The sequence below is a fragment of the Schistocerca nitens genome, chromosome 5 (genome assembly GCF_023898315.1).
Source record: "Schistocerca nitens isolate TAMUIC-IGC-003100 chromosome 5, iqSchNite1.1, whole genome shotgun sequence".
Taxonomy (NCBI): domain Eukaryota; kingdom Metazoa; phylum Arthropoda; class Insecta; order Orthoptera; family Acrididae; genus Schistocerca; species Schistocerca nitens.
The window spans coordinates 308,276,186-308,300,124 of NC_064618.1; the positions used below are offsets into that span (position 1 = coordinate 308,276,186).

A 23,939-nucleotide genomic window follows, 5' to 3' on the forward strand; every position below is an offset into this window, starting at 1 on the left:
TAGATCTGCATATCCACAGCTGGAATCATTAAAGAGAATGGGGGTAAGTATCTGTTTCTCTAGCCAAACAGCGAGCCAGTTCATTCCCTGGGATACCCACATGACTTGGGACCCATAGAAAGACAACTGAGCACGCACCGTGGCCAAGGGCAGAGAGAAGGTCTTGGATAGCAAAGACCAAAGGGTGACAAGACTAGCATCGGTTGATTGTATGCAGGCTGTTCACTGAGTTGGTACATATTAAAACACTGTGGAGGGACGCCCGAGTAACAAAATGGAGGGCTCTGTTAATGACTAGCAGCGCACATGATCCCAGCAATAAATGGAGTTCTAAGCCGGTAGGAGACGTGAAAGCCTATCCCGCTTTATCTATTGTCTTAGAACCATCAATGTAGAAGTTGTAGCACTCTGGAACTCTGGGAGGATGGGACATACAAGACGCCAGAAGACCATAGGGGCGACAGAGACCTTTGGACCTTGGAACAGGTCGGTCCACATCCTTGGTCTAGGCAACATCGAAGATGGGCAAGGGGGTGGGGGAGGAAATACATGGGGCGCATTCCAGTGGGTGCAGATCTCAACAGAGGGAAGTGAGATGCATTCCAACCGGCCTTCCCACTGCTGAGCCATAAACCTGACTACCGTAATCTAGTCTGCACAAGACCACAGCATGGTAAAGATGGAGAAGAGTAGCACAGTCTGCACCCCAAGATGTGTGGGCCAAGAGGCTGAGAACAGTAAGTTTCCACACGCGTATAGTCTTCAGGTGGCGAATACAGGGCAGCCAAGTTAGCTTTTTGTCAAAAATAAGGCACAAGACATGGGACTGTGCTACAACACTAGGAGCTGGTCACTTAAATAAAGTTCGGGATCAGGATGCACTGTGGGTCGATGACAAAAATGCATAACCTGCATTTTGGAGGGAGAAAACTGGAAACCACGGGAGAGAGCCAACGCAGAGGCCCGTTGGATGGCACCTTGGAGCCGGCACTCAGCAGATGCTACCGAGTGGGAGCTGCACCAGAAGCAAAGATCATCGACATACAATGCCAGGATAACCACCGAAAGCCCAGCAAAGGTTGCACGCCCATTCGTGGCTATGAGGAAGAGTGTGACACTTAACACAGAACCCAGTGGGACATTCCTGAACCTGAGAGGTGCTGAGTAAAGTGCGAACTTGAATCCCAAAGAGGCGGAGGGATAATAACTCACAGATAAAAATTGAAAGAGGGCCGTGAAAGCCCCTGTCATGGAGGGTAACTAAAATGAGATGGTGCCAAGCTATGTCGTATGCCTTATGTAGATCAAAGAAGCCCACAAGGTGCCGGTGGTTAGTAAAAGCCTGTCAGATTGCAGTTTCCAACCTGAGTAAATGATCAGTTGGAGATGGTCCTTCCCTGAAGCCACTTTGATATGAGGACAAAAGGGCCTGAGATTCGAGTACCCAACACAATCAGAAGCTAACCATCCTCTCAAACAGTTTACAAAGTACGTTCGTCAGACTAATCGGGTGGTAGCTGTAAAGAGCTGTTAGGTTCTTCCTGTGCTTAAGGATGGGGATAACTGTACTGTCTCACTATTTTGAGGGGAAGGTACCTGTGAGCCAAATGGGATTGAAGACCCTGAGTAGACATTGCATCTGCATAATGTCCAAGTGTTGGATCATCTGGTTGTGGATGGAATCTGGGCCTGGGGCCATGTCAAATGGCTCAAATAGCTCTGAGCACTATGGTACTTAACTTCTGAGGTCATCAGTCCCTTAGAACTTAGAACTACTTAAACCTAACTAACCTAAGGACATCAGACACATCCATGCCCGAGGCAGGATTCAAACTCGCAACCATAGCGGTCGCGCTGTTCCAGACTGTAGTGCCTAGAACTGCTCGGCCACTCTGGCCGGCGTGGGAGCCTGTCTGCCTGGTGGTGGCAGGGAAATGACAGACCAGAAAGTGGTCACTGTCACACAGATCATCATGGGTTGACCAACGCAGGAAAGCCACAAGAGCAGGGGAGGAGGTCGTGAGAGGCACTGAAGTGGGTAGGGGAACCATCATTGAGAAGACACAAATCAAAGTCTGTAATAAGTTGGTCAATTACAAGAACCTTACCTGTCGAAGTGGCACTCCCCACAAGGGGTGGTGTGCATTGAAATCCCCATAGAGGAGATACAGAGGCAGGAGTTGCTGTATTAAGGTGGACAATTCAACATAAGGAAGTGGCTCACCTGGATGAAGGTACACATTGCAAATGGTGACTGCTGGAGTCTTTTGCACTCTAACTACTATTGCTTCCAGATTGGTACGAATAGGGATCCAGTCACTAATGACATCAGTGTGAACCAAAGTGCAGACCCCTCCAGACACTATCCTGGTGCCAGCACGGTTCTGACAGAATGCCCAACAACCATGAAACATTAGAGAGTGGTCATCACAGAAGTGCATTTCTTGAAGAGCTAGACAGAACAGAGAACAGGAGAAAACAAGGCATTGTAGTAGGTGACAATAATACCTGTTGCAATTCCAATGGATTATCATGTCGTGAGAGTCCAGGTTAGATGTAAAGAAGCTGAGAGGAGGTCATGCCACTCGGTCAGTGATCATCACCAACAAGGATGGGGTGACATCCATAAAAACTGAGTCTGCTTTGGGATGAGGAGGAGGGGGCAAAGCCCCCTGGGAAGTTGGGGAAGCCTTGTCCTTTGACTTGTGCTGCTTCTTCTCTCTTGGAGGGAGTTGAAGGCACTCACTATCAGCAAGAGAATAGGTGGCAGTGATGTCAGGATCAGACAGAGAGCGAGTGGCTTTGGGGCCCTTGGAGTGTGGGTCTCTCGTCTGATCAGACGTTGCAAGCCAGGGAGGGATGTTCCGACAGGGAACCCCATCTACAACTACAACTACATCTACATTTATACTCCGCAAGCCACCCAACGGTGTTTGGCGGAGGGCACTTTACGTGCCACTGTCATTACCTCCCTTTCCTGTTCCAGTCGCGTATGGTTCGCGGGAAGAACGACTGTCTGAATGCCTCCGTGCGCGCTCTAATCTCTCTAATTTTACATTCGTGATCTCATCGGGAGGTATAAGTAGCGGGAAGCAATATATTCGATACCTCATCCAGAAACGCACCCTCTCGAAACCTGGCGAGCAAGCTACACCGCGATGCAGAGCGCCTCTCTTGCAGAGTCTGCCACTTGAGTTTATTAAACATCTCCGTAACGCTATCACGGTTACCAAATAACCCTGTGACGAAACGCGCCACTCTTCTTTGGATCTTCTCTATCTCCTCCGTCAACCCGATCTGTTACGGATCCCACACTGATAAGCAATACTCAAGTATAGGTCGAACGAGTGTTTTGTAAGCCACCTCCTTTGTTGATGGACTACATTTTCTAAGCACTCTCCCAATGAATCTCAACCTGGTACCCGCCTTACCAACAATTAATTTTATATGATCATTCCACTTCAAATCGTTCCGCACGCATACTCCCAGATATTTTACAGAAGTAACTGCTACCAGTGTTTGTTCCGCTATCATATAATCATACAATAAAGGATCCTTCTTTCTATGTATTCGCAATACATTACATTTGTCAATGTTAAGGGACAGTTGCCACTCCCTGCACCAAGTGCCTATCCGCTGCAGATCTTCCTGCATTTCGCTACAATTTTCTAATGCTGCAACTTCTCTGTATACTACAGCATCATCCGCGAAAAGCCGCATGGAACTTCCGACACTATCTACTACATCATTTATATATATTGTGAAAAGCAATGGTCCCATAACACTCCCCTGTGGCACGCCAGAGGTTACCTTAACGTCTGTAGACGTCTCTCCATTGATAACAACATGCTGTGTTCTGTTCGCTAAAAACTCTTCAATCCAGCCACACAACTGGTCTGATATTCCGTAGGCTCTTACTTCGTTTATCAGGCGACAGTGCGGAACTGTATCGAACGCCTTCCGGAAGTCAAGAAAAATAGCATCTACCTGGGAGCCTGTATCTAATATTTTCTGGGTCTCATGAACAAATAAAGCGAGTTGGGTCTCACACGATCGCTGTTTCCGGAATCCATGTTGATTCCTACATAGTAGATTCTGGGTTTCCAAAAACGACATGATACTCGAGCAAAAAACATCTTCTAAATTCTACAACAGATCGACGTCAGAGATATAGGTCTATAGTTTTGCGCATCTGCTCGACAACCCTTCTTGAAGACTGGGACTACCTGTGCTCTTTTCCAATCATTTGGAACCCTCCGTTCCTCTAGAGACTTGCGGTACATGGCTGTTAGAAGGGGGGCAAGTTCTTTCGCGTACTCTGTGTAGAATCGAATTGGTAACCCGTCAGGTCCAGTGGACTTTCCTCTGTTGAGTGATTCCAGTTGCTTTTCTATTCCTTCGACACTTATTTTGATGTCAGCCATTTTTTCGTTTGTGCGAGGATTTAGAGAAGGAACTGCAGTGCGGTCTTCCTCTGTGAAACAGCTTTGGAAAAAGGTGTTTAGTATTTCAGCTTTACGCGTGTCATCCTCTGTTTCAATGCCATCACCATCCCGGAGTGTCTGGATATGCTGTTTCGAGCCACTTACTGATTTAACGTAAGACCAGAACTTCCTAGGATTTTCTGTCAAGTCGGTACAGAGAATTTTACTTTCGAATTCACTGAACGCTTCACGCATAGCCCTCCTTACGCTAACTTTGACATCATTTAGCTTCTGTTTGTCTGAGAGGTTTTGGCTGCGTTTAAACTTGGAGTGAAGCTCTCTTTGCTTTCGCAGTAGTTTCCTAACTTTGTTGTTGTACCACGGTGGGTTTTTCCCGTCCCTCACAGTTTTACTCGTCACGTACCTGTCTAAAACGCATTTTACGATTGCCTTGAACTTTTTCCATAAACACTCAACATTGTCAGTGTCGGAACAGAAATTTTCGTTTTGATCTGTTAGGTAGTCTGAAATCAGCCTTCTATTACTCTTGCTTAACAGATAAACCTTCCTCCCTTTTTTTATATTCCTATTAACTTCCATATTCAGGGATGCTGCAACGGCCTTATGATCACTGATTCCCTGTTCTGCACATACAGAGTCGAAAAGTTCAGGTCTGTTTGTTATCAGTAGGTCCAAGATGTTATCTCCACGAGCCGGTTCTCTGTTTAATTGCTCGAGGTAACTTTCGGATAGTGCACTCAGTATAATGTCACTCGATGCTATGTCCCTACCACCCGTCCTAAACATCTGAGTGTCCCAGTCTATATCTGGTAAATTGAAATCTCCACCTAAGACTATAACATGCTGAGGAAATTTATGCGAAATGTATTCCAAATTTTCTCTCAGTAGTTCTGCCACTAACGCTGCTGAGTCGGGAGGTCGGTAAAAGGAGCCAATTATTAACCCAGCTCGGTTGTTGAGTGTAACCTCCACCCATAATAATTCACAGGAACTATCCACTTCTACTTCACTACAGGATAAACTACTACTAACAGCGACGAACGCTCCATCACCGGTTGCATGCAATCTATCCTTTCTAAATACCGTCTGTACCTTTGTAAAAATTTCGGCAGAATTTATCTCTGGCTTCAGCCAGCTTTCTGTACCTATAACGATTTCAGCTTCGGTGCTTTCTATCAGCGCTTGAAGTTCCGGTACTTTAACAACGCAGCTTCGACAGTTGACAATTACAATACCGATTGCTGCTTGGTCCCCGCATGTCCTGACTTTGCCCCGCACACGTTGAGGCTGTTGCCCTTTCTGTACTTGCCCAAGGCCATCTAACCTAAAAAACCGCCCAGCCCACGCCACACAACCCCTGCTACCCGTGTAGCCGCTTGTTGCGTGTAGTGGACTCCTGACCTATCCAGCGGAACCCGAAACCCCACCACCCTATGGCGCAAGTCGAGGAATCTGCAGCCCACACGGTCGCAGAACCATCTCAGCCTCTGATTCAGACCCTCCACTCGGCTCTGTACCAAAGGTCCACAGTCAGTCCTGTCGACGATGCTGCAGATGGTGAGCTCTGCTTTCATCCCGCTAGCGAGACTGGCAGTCTTCTCTAGCAGGAGCCAGAGAAGAGGATGTCTTCCTGGCCGAGGAGAAGGAGCGGTCCCTGGAGGGGAAGGGATGGGAGCCACCGAGGACGAAGAAACAGAAGATGGGCATATAAATTGTATTCTGATTGTCCTGTTGGTGATCAAGATAAAAATTTGGCACCTCATACTGCCTGCATAACCTGTACAGCAACCTTAACCAAGTGGTTGAAATGAAAACGCCGAGCCATGCCATTCACTGTTCCAATGGTGTGGTATGAGCCTAAAGACCATTATTCAGACTGTTACTTGTGTCTTACAAATATTTCGGGACATTCAAGCAAAACTAGGCATAAAATAAAGTATCCAAATATATCTTCAGTGCATTTATCTGTGCCCCAAGATGAGGGGTTTCCTGTTCTTGTCTGTAACTGGAAAGTCACAGAACCCGACACCATGTCAAGTGAATCAGAAAGTACTGAACATATAGAAGTGTACTGCCCTCAATATCATGACACTTCACCTCAGCTCTTTAATCAAAAGGAATTGAACAATTTGGTTCGCGATCTAAAATTTTCGAAACAGCAAGCTGAACTCTTGGGGTCGAGACTGCAACAACGGAACATTCTAGCTCCAGGGACAAAAATTTCCTGTGTCAGATGAAGAGGTGCTTCTTTCGCTCAATATTACCATAGGCAGAATTCAATGTGTGTATGTAGAGATGTCAATGGTCTGATGATGAAGCTAGGTGTACAACATAATCTACAGGAGTGGCAACTATTTATTGACTCCAGTAAAACCAGCTTGAAAGCAGTGCTACTGTATAAAGGCAATGCATTTCCAATGGTACTTTTGGCTTACGCAGTTGACATGAAAGACACTTATTGAAACCATGGCTTTGCTGCTAGAGGCAATCAAATATAAGGATCATGAATGGCAGCTCTGCTGTGATTTAAAAGTTATTGCACTCCTTACAGATTTATATGCTGGATTCACGAAATACTGCTGCTTTTTGTGCTTTTGGGACAGCCGTTGACACCAAGAACCACTATACAGTCAAGGAATGGCCTATAAGGAAGTCATATATTCCTGGAAACGTAAATATGAACAATACCCCATTGGTTGAGCCAAATAAAATAATTTTGTCTCACCTTCATATCAAGTTGGGCCTTGTCAAGAACTTTGTAAAAGCTCTGGATTAAGAGGGTGAGGCCCTCAATCACTTAAAAGAAAAGTTTCCCAAACTAAGCGAGGCAAAGCTGAAAGAAGGCATATTTGCTGAATCACAAATAAGAAAATTACTGAAAGATCCAACCTTTGATACCAAACTCACAGATGTCCAATTAGCTGCTTGGTCTTCTTATAAAGCAATTGTGAAGGGCTTTTTGGGTAGCAGAACAGACAAAAACTATGTTACCATTGTAAATGATGGGTTGGACAACTATAAGAATAAGGGGTGTAGAATGTCGCTTAAAATTCACTTTTTAATTTTTCGCCTTGATTTCTTCCCGGAAAATTTGGGAGCCATAAGTGATAAGCGTGGTGAATGCTTTCACCAAGACATTCTTATCATGGAACATCGTTACCAAGGCCATTGGAAACCTTCGATGATGGGTGACTATGGCTGGGGCTGGGGCCTTGTTAGGGAGAGTGATGAAATGGCAAACAAATGAAGAGCTCCATTGTCAAATTTTTCAGAAACCAAAGACAATTAAAGGTGAAAACATCTTCTGAACTAATTAGGACCTTTTATTGGCATCATGCCCATACATACATACAAAATAGTATTGATTTCACACATTCTGAATGTGTATTTTTGTTTGACTTAATTTCGTCAATTTTTGCTATTGCCATTTTTTATTCTGCTGTGTATCTACAAAATGTGATGTAGAGAAAAAACTGATTTTACCAGTGTATTCAGCACCCCAAAATTAGGTAAATCCACTTATTTGCAAACCAGATGCAGAAAGAAGTTTAAATTTGTTAACTAGTATTATTTAGCCCAAGTGACTAGTGAAGCAGTACTTCACAGAACAAGTAGCAATAAATGCACTCATCTCTGATAGAAATTGTAGTGTGTGTAGCGAGAGTAGGATCTTGAGAAGAGGTTCTAACTGAATCTAGGGGAAACTATCTGACTTTATAATGTATACCAAGGGCTACTTGGTCAGACACCTCACATGTCAACATGTTTATGAGAAATGAATCTGTTTAAATTAAATTAATAACCTGCTACTTCGGCACATCATTCCTGCCAAAACCAACTCTTTGCCACTACTTGCCTACACTATTCTAAGCAGCCAAGGAGTTTCTGCATCTCCACTATAAAGGTTGGTTAGAATAATTAAAACAACATCACGATTCACAGTCTTCAATGTTCATATTGCGCAGGCCTTGCCAACTCTGTATTGGTGGACTGGACCTGTGGCAGGATGCAACAAAAGCACTGAAGAAAGGATGGTTTCAGAAAGCAGTGAAAATTTACCAGCATGTCAATGAGTGTTGCTGTTAATAGTAACTGCCGAACAGTAATAATAATATGCACTGCCACAGTATGTATTTATGAAAAATCATGCATTACCAGCATCAACCGGTAATAGCTGCTACTTCCACACAATCTGGCTGGTATTCTTTGTATTACAAGCACTAATACTTTAATAAATTTCTGCAGTGGAAGAAAACTGCTTGCGGCACCCTGCACATTGAAATAATCAATAAATAAATAATTCCAAGGAAGTCCATAACATTCCATGAAAAAATGTAAACTCCAGCAAAGAGTGACAACACTATGAAAAGGTTTAACTGATACTCATCACAGAGTGGCAGAAAGGCACATTGAAAAAAAGATGGCCAGATATTATTAATCACACTGAAAAAAGATTGTTAGATATTATTAATATCTAGTAGCCTTTTTTTCTTAGCCTTTTTTTCTCAATGTGGCTGTTTCCCACTCAATGGTTCCTCCTTATGGTGAGTAGCAACCTAAACTTTTTATATTACTGCAGCTTTTCATGAAATATATTTTAAATCATGACTGTGTTCCTAACTAAAAACCAAAAGAATATGAAACAATGGTACAATTGGGATAAAATGTTGGTCAGTTTTACAATGCCAATAGTAAATTCAGAACCAAAAGTGAACAGTGTACAATCAAGAGAGAATAAATTCTAGTTCAAAGAGCAGAATTACAACTGAAAACTCAATTTGTATGCACAAAATAAGCATCCAAATAATTTATTTTATTTATGAAACCTGATGTGATTAGGGCCATCAGATCCTCTCTTACATCGGACCAGAGTTTCACACATACAGCAAATCTTTTACTTCCTAGTTACTTAAGAAATAACAATTTTAAAATTATGAGCATAGTGTCTAAGAGACAATGTGAGTAAATACTACTGACTATGAACTGTATGCTTAAATGATGATGGCGTCCTCTTGGGTAAAATATTCCAGAGGTAAAATAGTCCCCCATTCGGATCTCCGGGCGGGGACTACTCAAGAGGACGTCGTTATCAGGAGAAAGAAAACTGGCGTTCTACGGATCGGAGCGTGGAATGTCAGATCCCTTAATCAGGCAAGTAGGTTAGAAAATTTAAAAAGGGAAATGGATAGGTTAAAGTTAGATATAGTGGGAATTAGTGAAGTTCGGTGGCAGGAGGAACAAGACTTTTGGTCAGGCGAATACAGCGTTATAAATACAAAATCAAATAGGGGTAATGCAGGAGTAGGTTTAATAATGAATAAAAAAAATAGGAGTGCGGGTAAGCTACTACAAACAGCACAGTGAACGCATTATTGTGGCCAAGATAGACACGAAGCCCACGCCTACCACAGTAGTACAAGTTTATATGCCAACTAGCTCTGCAGATGATGAAGAAATTGAAGAAATGTATGATGAAATAAAAGAAATTATTCAGATAGTGAAGGGAGACGAAAATTTAATAGTCATGGGTGACTGGAATTCGGTAGTAGGAAAAGGGAGAGAAGGAAACGTAGTAGGTGAATATGGATTGGGGGGAAGAAATGAAAGAGGAAGCCGCCTGGTAGAATTTTGCACACAGCACAACTTAATCATAGCTAACACTTGGTTCAAGAATCATGATAGAAGGTTGTATACATGGAAGAATCCTGGAGATACTAAAAGGTATCAGACAGATTATATAATGGTAAGACAGAGATTTAGGAACCAGGTTTTAAACTGTAAGACATTTCCAGGGGCAGATGTGGACTCTGACCACAATCTATTGGTTACGAACTGTAGATTAAAACTGAAGAAACTGCAAAAAGGTGGGAATTTAAGGAGATGGGACCTGGATAAACTGAAAGAACCAGATGTTGTAGAGAGTTTCAGGGAGAGCATAAGGGAACAATTGACAGGAATGGGGGAAAGAAATACAGTAGAAGAAGAATGGGTAGCTCTGAGGGATGAAGTAGTGAAGGCAGCAGACGATCAAGTAGGTAAAAAGACGAGGGCTGCTAGAAATCCTTAGGTAACAGAAGAGATAATGAATTTAATTGATGAAAGGAGAAAATACAAAAATGCAGTAAATGAAGCAGGCAAAAAGGAATACAAACGTCTCAAAAATGAGATCGACAGGAAGTGCAAAATGGCTAAGCAGGGATGGCTAGAGGACAAATGTAAGGATGTAGAGGCTTGTCTCACTAGGGGTAAGATACATACTGCCTACAGGAAAATTAAAGAGACCTTTGGAGAAAAGAGAACCACTTGTATGAATATCAAGAGCTCAGATGGAAACCCAGTTCTAAGCAAAGAAGGGAAAGCAGAAAGGTGGAAGGAGTATATAGAGGGTCTATACAAGGGCGATGTACTTGAGGACAATATTATGGAAATGGAAGAGGATGTAGATGAAGATGAAATTGGAGATATGATACTGCGTGAAGAGTTTGACAGAGCATTGAAAGACCTGAGTCGAAACAAGGCCCCGGGAGTAGACAACATTCCATTAGAACTATTGTCAGCCTTGGGACAGCCAGTCCTGACAAAACTCTACCATCTGGTGAGCAAGATATATGAGACAGGCGAAATACCCTCAGACTTCAAGAAGAATATAATAATTCCAATCCCAAAGAAAGCAGGTGTTGACAGATGTGAAAATTACCGAACTATCAGTTTAATAAGTCACAGCTGCAAAATACTAATGCGAATTCTTTACAGACGAATGGAAAAACTGGTAGAAGCCAACCTCGGGGAAGATCAGTTTGGATTCCATAGAAATATTGGAACACGTGAGGCAATACTGACCCTACAACTTATCTTAGAAGCAAGATTAAGGAAAGGCAAACCTACGTTTCTAGCATTTGTAGACTTAGAGAAAGCTTTTGACAATGCTGACTGGAATACTCTCTTTCAAATTCTGAAGGTAGCAGGGGTAAAATACAGGGAGTGAAAGGCTATTTACAATTTGTACAGAAACCAGATGGCAGTTATAAGAGTTGAGGGACATGAAAGGGAAGCAGTGGTTGGGAAGGGAGTGAGACAGAGTTGTAGTCTCTCCCTGATGTTATTCAATCTGTACACTGAGCAAGCAGTGAAGGAAACAAAAGAAAAATTTGGAGTAGGTATTAAAATCCATGGAGAAGAAATAAAAACTTTGAGGTTCGCCGATGACATTGTAATTCTGTCAGAGACAGCAAAGGACTTGGAAGAGCAGTTGAACGGAATGGATAGTGTCTTGAAAGGAGGATATAAGATGAACATCAACAGAAGCAAAACGAGGATAATGGAATGTAGTCGAATTAAGTCGGGTGATGCTGAGGGAATTGTATTAGGAAATAAGACACTTAAAGTAGTAAAGGAGTTTTGCTATTTGGTGAGCAAAATAACTGATGATGGTCGGAGAAGAGAGGATATAAAATGTAGACTGGCAATGGCAAGGAAAGCGTTTCTGAAGAAGAGAAATTTGTTAACATCGAGTATAGATTTAAGTGTCAGGAAGCCATTTCTGAAAGTATTTGTATGGAGTGTAGCCATGTATGGAAGTGAAACATGGATGATAAATAGTTTGGACAAGAAGAGAATAGAAGCTTTTGAAATGTGGTGCTACAGAAGAATGCTGAAGATTAGATTGGTAGATCACATAACTAATGAGGAGGTATTGAATAGGATTGGGGAGAAGAGAAATTTGTGGCACAACTTGACTAGAAGAAGGGATCGGTTGGTAGGACATGTTCTGAGGCATCAAGGGATCACCAATTTAGTATTGGAGGGCAGCGTTGAGGGTAAAAACCGTAGAGGGAGACCAAGAGATGAATACACTAAGCAGATTCTGAAGGATGTAGGTTGCATTAGTTACAGGGAGATTAAGAAGCTTGCACAGGATATAGTAGCATGGAGAGCTGCATCAAACCAGTCTCAGAACTGAAAACCACAACAACAACATGAACTAATGAAGTTAATTCTGGCAGTACTTCTACTACTGCTGCTGCCACTAATAATGATGATGATGATGATGATAGTGGCAGATATAAAAAGAACGTATGGGTGTACAAAACCATATTTTTTCAAGAAACAATATTTTAAAACGAAGTTTACAAAAGAATAAGTAAAACAATAGGACAAAACTGTAACTATGACAAGACTTCCTGGAACTGCAATTCAAAGGGGTACATGTTAACAAAGCTGGAGGGAGTGGATCAACTGTTACCTATGTTCAATGTTTACAGAGAGCATCTGCAAGTATTTCACATTGTTAAGACGGGATATAGTGAGCGATGTTAAGATGGGTTACATCGAGTAACATGCTGACTGAGTATCAATCAGCTGATAACACTCAGTCAATATTATCATCTGGTTCACAGAGCACAGGCCATCCTGTAGTCTCGTGGCGCAATATACGATAGTTGGTAAGGTAATTAATGATTCACTCTATTCATCATTGGTAAACTCATATAGAAAACAGCTCTTCGTTCACCATTGTTTCATCCCCCACATCATTGTCCATAACCCCCAGCAAACCAGTTCAAATAAACTGTGTCCATATTGTGACACCAGGCACCAATGATGTCATTGCCCATCCCGATATCACATGTTTTACAAGAAACACTTGGTTCTGCAGAGGATACCAGTGTCATTTGCTATGTACTAACAAGTTAAGGCTGAACTACAAAGGCATCACAGTTTATGTCACTTTGCCTGCATCTTCAAAATAATGGGCAGCACCATTGGCAGTCATTAAGCTGCAAATGAAGCAATTACATTATATGGTGATTTCAAAATTATGGTAAATTCTTAGCCACATGTAGATCTTTATCAGATTTCTAGGTCAGAGGAATTCCTACCCAGTTGGCCGGGGCTCATTTGTTTTCAAAAATAGATCTGGCTGATGCCTGTTTGCAATTGCCTATCACTGGGAAACAAAACAGATGTTGAAACTTCCTGGCAGATTAAAACTGTGTGCCCAACCGAGACTCGAACTCGGGCACACAGTTTTAATCTGCCAGGAAGTTTCATATCAGCGCACACTCGGTTGCAGAGTGAAAATCTCATTCTGAAAACAGATGTTAGTCATTACTATGCCTTTTGGCATGTATAGTTGCAACACATTACTGTTTGGGATCATAAGCACTCCCACGATTTCTTAGAGGTATCTCAACAGTTAATTCAGGGTATCCCACAATGTATAATCTATTTGGATGATATAACTGCAACAGGGGCTATGAGTGACCAGCAGTTACAACTTATCCAAGATTTATTTGAGCAGCTGCGAGACCATGGACTGCATTGCCATCTTACCAGTTCTTTTTGAATGAGGGCTAAGTACCTCTGTCATAGTTTGCAAGAAGGGGCTAAGGGGCTTCACGTCATGGCCATAGACAATCTTCACATTTTGGGTAACGTGGAAGAGCTGCAGTTAATGGAGTTATTTGAAAATCAGGGAGGTGTCATGGTCAGTTATTTATGGTGTAAAGGAGTTTTACATTTTTCACCTCATCACAAATTATAAGCCACTGATATCACTCTTTGGTCCACATTCCAAGCTCCCAGACAGAATGGCACAGCAGCTGCAAAGACGTTCACATACTTTACTCAATCTGCTGCACCTGACCCAGAGGGCTAATGGTCTGTGTACCTGCACCTACTAAAGCACAGGCACTCCTGGTAATAGATTCCTCTTTTGAGCTGAAACCACAGTGGACCAAAGGCATCAACATTAGCAATATTGAGAAACAGATGTTCAAAGTCACAGTCAGCCATAAATAGATTGTTGTCCAGCACTAGTTGGCCGTAAATAGATTTTAGTTCAGCACTGAAACCAGCTTGGTCGTGGCAACCCTTCCTCCCCTGCAGCCATCTAGAGCAAGCGTAAGCAACCACAGCCATAACAAGTCTGCTCCCCTCAGCTTACCTTCTGCCAACAGTATAATCTCTGCCCCCACCCCTGCTTACAACAACCTAGGGGGAAGGGGGATGACAACAAACCATTGCCACCTCCTAAGCCAGTTCCAGTTCCTTCCACCATCACTTGCCAACCCTTTCTCCTACCCCCTGTCCATGATCTTGAATAGAACATAGTAGCAGAGACCAGTCTGCCGAGCAATGAGGTGTCCCTGGAGGTGGAGGCACTTCCCTCTGAAACACACCCGACACACATAGGCCCAAAAAGCATAACAAGGGCATACGATTAACAAGTGCATATTTCCTCAGCACATGTCCAAGAACCATCCAATAATGGTGTTGAACTGTCGCAGGGACTTTTTGCAGGAATCCCAGCACCTCTTTTTTCCTTTCCCCTATAAATAAGGCAAAAGCCTGACCACTTATGGCCCTACATGCTGATTAAGAGGAAGGGGTCTTGTATATGACAGTGATTTGGTTTTTCCAAGCCACGGTATTGATATGGTGTATGAGATACTGCAACTGGCAAGATATATTGTTCCTGTTGGCTTCAAAGACAGCATGAACTGAGAGTACAAATGATGTACTCTCTGGTGGATTTCTGTGCTTAAATACGTGCGTATGGTCACAGATTGGCACTTGCCTAGTATAACTTGAAGCCAACAGAACATGCCATTTAATATTTTACAGTTTTCTCTCTCTGGTATTAACTTTGGACTGATCTTGTATGCTTATGACGACTTTGTTGTGTTTCGGACTCTGTTTCCATCCAGCCTTTCACTGTGTGAACTTAGTCATTATTGACCGCAAAAAACTGGCATTTGTTCCAACCAACATGTCACTGTATGCTCAGTGATACTTAAGTTTTGCTACATAAACCAAGTACAACAATAAAAAGACTTCTCCTAGAAGATGGTTACGGGAAGGCAAATCTATGTTTATAGGACTTATAGACTTACAGAAAGCTTTTGACAATGTTGAATGGAATACTCTCTATAAATTTCTGAAGGTAGCAGGGTAAAATACAGGGAGTGAAAGGCTATTTGCAACTTGTACATAAACCTGATGTCAATTACACAAGTCAGGGGACATGAAACGGTAGCAGTGGTTGAGAAGGGAGTGAGACAGGGTTGTACCCTATAGCTGATGTTATTCAATTTGTGCATTGAGCAAGCAGTACAGGTGACCAAAGAAAAATTTGGAGTATGAGTTAAAGTTCAGGGAGAAGTAGTGAAAACTGTGAGGTTTGCTGCTGAAATTGTAATTCTGTCCGAGACAGCAAAGGACATGGAAGTGCAGCTGAACAGAATGGACAGTGTCTTGAAAGGATGATATAACATGAACACTGACAAAAGCAAAACAAGGATAATGGAATGTAGTCAAACTAAATCAGGTGATACTGAGGGAATTAGATTATCAAATGAGACACCAAAAGTAGTAGACGAGTTTTGCCATTTGGCAAAAAAGTAACTGATGATTGCCAAAGTAGAGAGGACATAAAATGTAGACTACCAATGGCAAGAAAATTACTTCTGAAAAAGAGATATTTGTTAAAATTGATTATAGATTTATGTTTCAAGAAGTCTATTCTGAGGGTGTTTGTCTAGAACATAGCCACATATGGAAGTGAAACACGGATGATAAACAGTTTAGACAAGGAGACAATAGAGGCTTTTGAAATGTGGTGCTACGTCAGAATGCTGAAGATTGGATGGGTATATCACGTAACTAATGAGGCAGTACTGAAAGGAATTGGAGAGACAAATAATTTGTGGCAAAACTTGATTACAAGAAGGGATCAGTTGATGACACTTTCTGAGACATCAATTTCATATTGGAGATGGGTAAAACTTGTAGAGGGAGACCAAGAGATGAATACAGTTAGCAGATACATAATAATGTAGGTTGCAGTTGTTATTTGGAGATATAGAGGCTTGCAGGGGATGAAGTAGCTTGTAGAGCTGCACCAAACCAGTCTTTGGGCTGAAAACAACCACCACCACCACCACCACCACCACCACCACCACAACAACAACAACAACAACAACAACAAAATGTTCCCAAAATTTCTCTGTAATTGTTTTGCTGCACCTCATATTAGGCTACATTAATTAATTACTCTGATTTAACTAATTATTCTTGAATTCTCTGCAATAAATTGTGTAGTGTTTTTTGTTTATTTACAGGTACCAGAGTGTGGTGATCTGGTGGCATGATGTCACAGTTCCAACAAAAAGTGAACATCAAATTCATTTGCAGATCGGGCAAATTCAGCCTTACAAATAGTTTATGGGGAAGCTGCTTTAAAGAAAACAGCCATTTATGGGAAGTTTTTAAGATTTTGGGATGGGCAGGAATCGCTGGAAGATGAGCATCACATTGGAAGACCATCAACCTCTAGAAGAAGAAATGGTCAATCAAGTCAAACAGTTAATCAGATCAGACTGACAGTCGACTATCAATGAATTGGCACAAGAATTGTAGACTTGGATCCGTTCATACACCCTGTCAGACAATTTGAAGATGAAACGTGTCAGTGCAAAGTTTGTCCCACAGATGCTGACATTGCACCAAATGGCAACTCATTTGTTGACTGTGGCCAAGTTTTTTGATAAAAAGTGTAGAGGACCTGATGTTTCTTGAGACAATCATTACTGATGATGAGACCTGGGTGTACATGTATGACCTGGAGCAAAATAGGCAGCATCAGAATGACACACAAAACCCTCTTATTGACCAGAGAAAGCATGTCACATCAGATCCAAAACAAAAGTGATACTCATTGCATTTTTCAACAATGAAGGTGTTGTGCACCATGAATTTGTACCAGCTGGACAAACTGTTAATGCCTTCCTATGTGCAGGTTTTGAAATGACTGAGAGAGGCAATACAAAGAAAACATCTCTCAAAATGGCAAGCCAGGTTGACACTGCATCATGACATTGTTCCCTGCCACATATCACTTGTGGGGACATGGCTTACCAGAAATGAACATTCCACTCTTGTATTAGTCTCCCTACTTGCTGGATTTAGCACTGGCAGATTTCTGGCTCTTCTTCAAGCTCAAAAAGGGCCTCAAAGGTAACCATTTTGCCTCCATAGAAGGCATCAAAACCAACGCAACAGCTGAACTTTGAAAGGATCTTTTATCATTGTTTCGAGCAATAGCAGAAGCAGTGGAACATGTGTGTGTGCACTGAAGGAGCCTATTTTGAAGGGTATTAAGTAAAAGTGTATCTATATTGTCATGATAAGTAGTTATAACGAAATTCGGGGAACTATTTGACTACCCTTCATATAATAATAGAACAGGCATCAGTAATTAGTCTCTAGAAAGCAACATGACAGTAAATAAACACACAATCATAACATTTAAAAATGTAATAGTAGCTCAGAACACTTCCTGAAATACAGACAAAGAATAAAATAACTGAAATTGCCACTTAATCACAAATAAGACAGAAAACAAGTTCCGAAAATGATCATATTATCTTGCTGCTTTCCTTTGCTAGGAATAAACTGCCAAGATACTCAAGTAGAGCTACATATAAGCTTTGGCACTATCTTAATGCAATATAAAACTATTAAATACTTACAAACGTTTCAAGTTAGTTAAATTCATGAATGCTCCACTTTCCACTTTAAAAATGAAGTTGCGGCTCAGATCCCTGAAACAAAAACAATGCATTAAATATATATAGCCTATTAAGAAAAAATAAATAAATCTTCTTCTGAAGAAATGCAGCCCTAAAAAAGATATATAAAAATTACAGTGCTGTGTAAAAATGTTAAACTAACTAAAAAGAATGGATTTTTAATAAATGTTCTATAAAAGCATATTAGACTATCTACATTTATGGTCTCAAATACTAAATACGGTAATGTAAAGTCCTTGGTGGAATAAAAATCTTTTTTACTAAAAAATAACAGAAGATCCACAACAAAGGTGCAGGATTCTGGTGCTTGGAGTTCTTTCCTTGAGTATGAAACACAAAGGAGAGAAATGTACATAAGTGAGCTCCTTTTTAACAACAGAAGTAAGAGAGAAAGCCTTCGGAGTTTCTGATCAGGAGTGAGAGGCTAAAAGAGTAGTGGCACAGATCTGTTACCTCTAAAAGCTAGAACAATGTATAGAATAGATGGAAGCTTACAAAACAGGAATGCGGTACGGCGAAATGGGGTAAAAAATTTGAAACTGTAGTCTTCAAGGTGCTGACAGCGTGTTCATTCATCCTTCCAAATTAATTAAATCTGTTCATTTATAAGAATGATGTAATAACAAACACAAAACTTTAAAAAGAGAGAGAGATAAGATTATCAAGAAACACTACAGTCCTGTGAACAAAAACATAGAAAATAAATGTAACTAAAGTGTACAAACTGTAATGTGTTGGTAGTTGAAACCATTTAAAAAAACATTACATTTCACTTCCTAAAAGTTTAAGGATGGAATCGGTGTCCTGATAGAATTTTAGAAGTGTTAAAGCCTAAAATACAGACCATGTTTACAGAATGAAATTTGGAAAGTAGGAGAGACATAATGGCAAAAGTAAAGCTGTGAGGATGGATTGTGATTCACGCCTTGATAGCTCAGTCAGTAAAAGTATTGCCTGCAAAAGGTCATGTTCAAGGTTCAAGTCTCAGACTGGCCATGAAGTTTCAGAGAGCAAGTCGCCAAAGATGCCAGTAGATAGCTATTGGCTAACATATAAACCACACCATCAAAATGTAGCTCACTGCTTAGATAGTGCCACAGGCATCACACACTTATAAGTTCTCTCGATGGAGGAGGAAACTGTGGATTAAAAAACCATATTCTATATGAAGTTCAAATTACCTCATTCCATACGAGTGAGTGGATGAAGGTATACTTTGACCACTCACTTCCACATCTTCCCAAGACTACCCTTCTGAAAGATAATATTAATGAATGAAAGAAGAAGCACATTCAGTCATCAAACTTTCCTCATATGCCTAAGCAACTGTTGGATCAGTATATCTAATTGCTATAGATTTTAATGGGTTCCTGAACCCAATAAAAATGTTTTTAGAGGGAGGGATGGATAGATGGATAGAGAGATAGATAGATAGATAGATAGATAGATAGATAGAGAGAGAGAGAGAGAGAGAGAGAGAGAGAGAGAGAGGTGCTTTCGGACAAGCTCAAGCTTTATCAGATAGATTGCAACACCCCAAAAATGTCAGAGCACATGAGAAACTTCAGCGGGCAATCTCATTTTGTCCATGTAAGAACTGCGAAAATATGATATGCATCAGCACATTTCAGTAATTGTGCTATTTAATTAACTACACAGACCACTAAGACTTAAACATGGGTTAGAAGGAGATACTAGGTTGTTAAACACTGCCGGAAACCAGCTTTATGAAACAAGTTTCATAAATGGCTCTTTACACAGTGACACAATGCTTGTCTGCATGAATTCAGTAAAAAAGATATGTTATGAATAAGGAGAAAATATCAGTTTGGTTGATCAGTCACCTTCTTGAAAGAAACCGTTGTGGAGGGCTTCAGATACATCTACATCTACTTGACTACTCTGCAATTCACATTTAAGTGCTTGGCAGAGGGTTCATCGAACCACAATCATACTATCTCTCTACCATTCCACTCCCGAACAGCGCGCGGGAAAAACGAACACCTAAACCTTTCTGTTCGAGCTCTGATTTCTCTTATTTTATTTTGATGATCATTCCTACCTATGTAGGTTGGGCTCAACAAAATATTTTCGCATTCGGAAGAGAAAGTTGGTGACTGAAATTTCGTAAATAGATCTCGCCGCGACGAAAAACGTCTTTGCTATAATGACTTCCATCCCAATTCGCGTATCATATCTGCCACACTCTCTCCCCTATTACGTGATAATACAAAACAAGCTGCCCTTTTTTGCACCCTTTCGATGTCCTCTGTCAATCCCACCTGGTAAGGATCCCACACCGCGCAGCAATATTCTAACAGAGGACGAACAAGTGTAGTGTAAGCTGTCTCTTTAGTGGACTTGTTGCATCTTCTAAGTGTCCTGCCAATGAAACGCAACCTTTGGCTCGCCTTCCCCACAATATTATCTATGTGGTCTTTCCAACTGAAGCTGTTCGTAATTTTAACACCCAGGTACTAAGTTGAATTGACAGCCTTGAGAATTGTACTATTTATCGAGTAATCGAATTCCAACAGATTTCTTTTGGAACTCATGTGGATCACCTCACACTTTTCGTTATTTAGCGTCAACTGCCACCTGCCACACCATACAGCAATCTTTTCTAAATCGCTTTGCAACTGATACTGGTCTTCGGATGACCTTACTAGACGGTAAATTACAGCATAATCTGTGAACAACCAAAGAGAACTGCTCAGATTGTCACCCAGGTCATTTATATAGATCAGGAACAGCAGGGGTCCCAGGACGCTTCCCTGGGGAACACCTGATATCACTTCAGTTCTACTCGATGATTTGCCGTCTATTACTACGAACTGCGACCTTCCTGACAGGAAATCACGAATCCAGTCACACAACTGAGACGATATGCCATAGGCTCGCAGCTTGATTAGAAGTTGCTTGTGAGGAACGGTGTCAAAAGCTTTCCGGAAATCTAGAAATACGGAATCAACTTGAGATCTCCTGTCGATAGCGGCCATTACTTCGTGCGAATAAAGAGCTAGCTGCGTTGCACAAGAAAGATGTTTTCTGAAACCATGCTGATTACGTATCAATAGATCGTTCCCTTCGAGGTGATTCATAATGTTTGAATACAGTATATGCTCCAAAACCCTACTGCAAACCGACGTCAATGATATAGGTCTGTTTCAGCAACCTAAGAATGCTATCAAAACACTTCAAGGATCTTCATAACAGAGTTCACAATTCATAAAGGAAAGGAAAATGTGAACTATCATCATCAGAACTATGCTGAATTTTTTGGTGACTGAAGATTCTTATTTGTCTCTACAGCTTCTATATAATGTTCCAAGGCTCACAATTGCCAAATTTGTTCCAGATGTCTCTCATACCCAGACACCCAGACATTAATTGTGCAAATGGAATCCCCAATCCACGGTCATGTACATACCAGCTTTCACATGCTATCATGTTAAGGATGTACTGTTAGCTTCTCAGTTTTGGGAAAACTGCAAACAATAATGTCAAATGCTGTAAGTGCCAACATATTGACAGCAGAGGTGGTTTATAACAAGGGATCGACATGCCACAGTACAGTGCATCAGTTACCAAGTCGGTGCTAAACAGCAGCAACCAGTGACTAACCATACCATCCAGAGCCACCAGCTTGGTTTTGTATTTTTTTTTCTTTTCTTTCACAAAGACACCTAGGGTCATAGGTGCCCATGTCAGAACTGTGGAACATGAAGACAAAAAAGGAGTAAAATATGGCTACACATTAGGCCCAATCGACGGAAGGAAAGACAGCTAAAACTGTGGACTTGGAGAAAGGTGAATAAAATACTCCATAGATACAACAGAGGCCCTGAACTAAAGATTAAATGTCCTTCGCCATATTACTATGATGAATAAAAAGTAAAACGCGGTTGACAGCCCAACATGTCATTCACTAAAATGGCCAATAGCTTAGACAGCAAACATAAATGAGAATGTAAGTGGTTCAAAAATGGGCATTTCACCAGGAATTGGTGAATTGTCAATGGTTGAGGACAATGAGCACAAATTGGTGGGGGATCATCACCTAACAAATGGCGGTGGCTAAAAAGACAGTGTCCAACACGCAAACTAGCCAAAATGATCTCCTCACGGCGAGGGGGTCAAGAGGAAGTTGACCAATATGCTGGGAGAGGTTTGATTACCCAGAGCTTGTTTCCATGAAGGGAAGACCAGTGGCGACGCCAAAGTGACACCACCTGCTGACAGAGGGCAACACAGAGATTATCTGAGGGGATGAAAGAACTAGCGGGCCAAGGCTCAAAGACTGTAGTCTTGGCAGCAGAGTCAGTGGCCTCATTGCCCATCAGACCAGTGGTGTGACCAGGGACCCACATAAACATCACAGTGGCTCCAGCAATAATGAGCAAGTGAAAGCTTTCCTGGACCCGTCTGCAATATTGTCCTTAGGAAGCGATTGAAGTCCAAGGTGAACAAAGGCTGGCACACGAAGCCAAGGTGGTTCACACTCATTGGGAAAATGCCAGGTAGTGTGAAGTTAAGCCATTGGAGCAACAGCCGAAAGTGAACTCCAGGAAGAAACAGAGAAGGGGGACCCGCCCCATACGCTCAATCAAAGGAGTCACTGAAGAAGGAGGAATAAGATGGGTGGCCAGGTATGGCAGACAAATGGCATGCGTATCTGCTGCTGAGGAGAAAATCATGGCGGTATGACAGCAGTAGTTCGGCAGCTTCTGCATACAAACTCTCAACTGGGTTAGTGTAAAAGGCACCTGTGGTCAAACATATGCCACAGTGGTGGTCATACTGAGGTAGCATACGATGGACGGACATGCAGATATATAAATGAAGTACCCAAAGTCTAGTTTCGCACGGACAACTGACTGGTACAAACGGAGGAGTGTGGCCCGATCTGCTCCCAAGGAAGTACCGCTAAGGACACATAGGACACTAAGGGATGGGGTACAGCGGGCGGCCAGGTGACACGTGGGAGGACCAAAGAAGTTTCCTATTGAGCATGAGCCTCAGGAATGTAATAGTTTCAATGAACGGTAGAGTAATGGGCCCAATACGTAAAGACGGTGGAAGAAACCGATTGCACTGCCAGAAATTCATACAAACGGCTTTGTCAGTGGAAAAGTGAAAAACAATGTCAATGCTCCACAAGCAAAGACAATCGAGACAATGCTGAAGATGCCGCTCAGTGAGAGAGGTCAGTGGAGAACTGCAATAGACGGCAAAATTGTCAACAAAAAGGGAGCTGAAGATGCTCGATGGGAGACAGGCCATAATAGGGTTAATGGTGATAGCAAAGAGGATGATGGTCAGTACAGAACAATGAGGCACACTACTTTCATGGTTAAAAGTGTCCGGCAAGGCAGAACCCACAAGTACCTAGAAGACTTGGACTTTTAAAAATTCCTAAAGGAAACGGGACATGTGACCTTGGAAGCCTCATGTATAGAGAGTATGGAGGATACCAGTTCTCCAGCAGATGTTGTAGGCCTTCTCCAAATCAAAAAACACGGCCACAGTCTGGTATTTCCACAGAAAACCATTCATGACATGGGTTGTCGAGGTGACAAGATGGTCAACTGCAGAAAGATGTGCTAAAAATCCACATGTGTAGTGGTTAGTAAATTGCAAGACTTGAGCCACAATACCAGCCAGGCATGAATCACACATTCCGTCACCTTACACACACACACAGCTGCTGAGAGAAATGGAACAGTAACTACAAGGAAGATGTTTGTCCTTACCGGTCTTAGGTATGGGTATGACAGTGGCTTCACGCCAGCATCTGGGAAACGTGCCCTCTGCCCAGATGCGATTGTACATATGAAGGAGAAAGTGGTTGTCTGCAAGAGAACGGTTCTGCAATATCTGAATGTGAACACTGTCTGGCCCTGGG

General features: G+C 41.9%; 1 protein-coding gene across 2 annotated transcripts in view; it reads right to left on the reverse strand.

Annotated features, from left to right (window-relative positions):
• LOC126259476 (adhesion G protein-coupled receptor A3) overlaps window positions 1–23,939 on the reverse strand; it is a 198,581-nt gene that overhangs the window by 142,055 nt on the left and 32,587 nt on the right. For both annotated transcript variants that reach the window (XM_049956314.1, XM_049956313.1), the window contains exon 3: window positions 17,975–18,046. In XM_049956314.1, coding sequence (XP_049812271.1) covers window positions 17,975–18,046 — 72 coding nt within the window. The remainder of the gene's footprint in view (window positions 1–17,974; window positions 18,047–23,939) is intronic.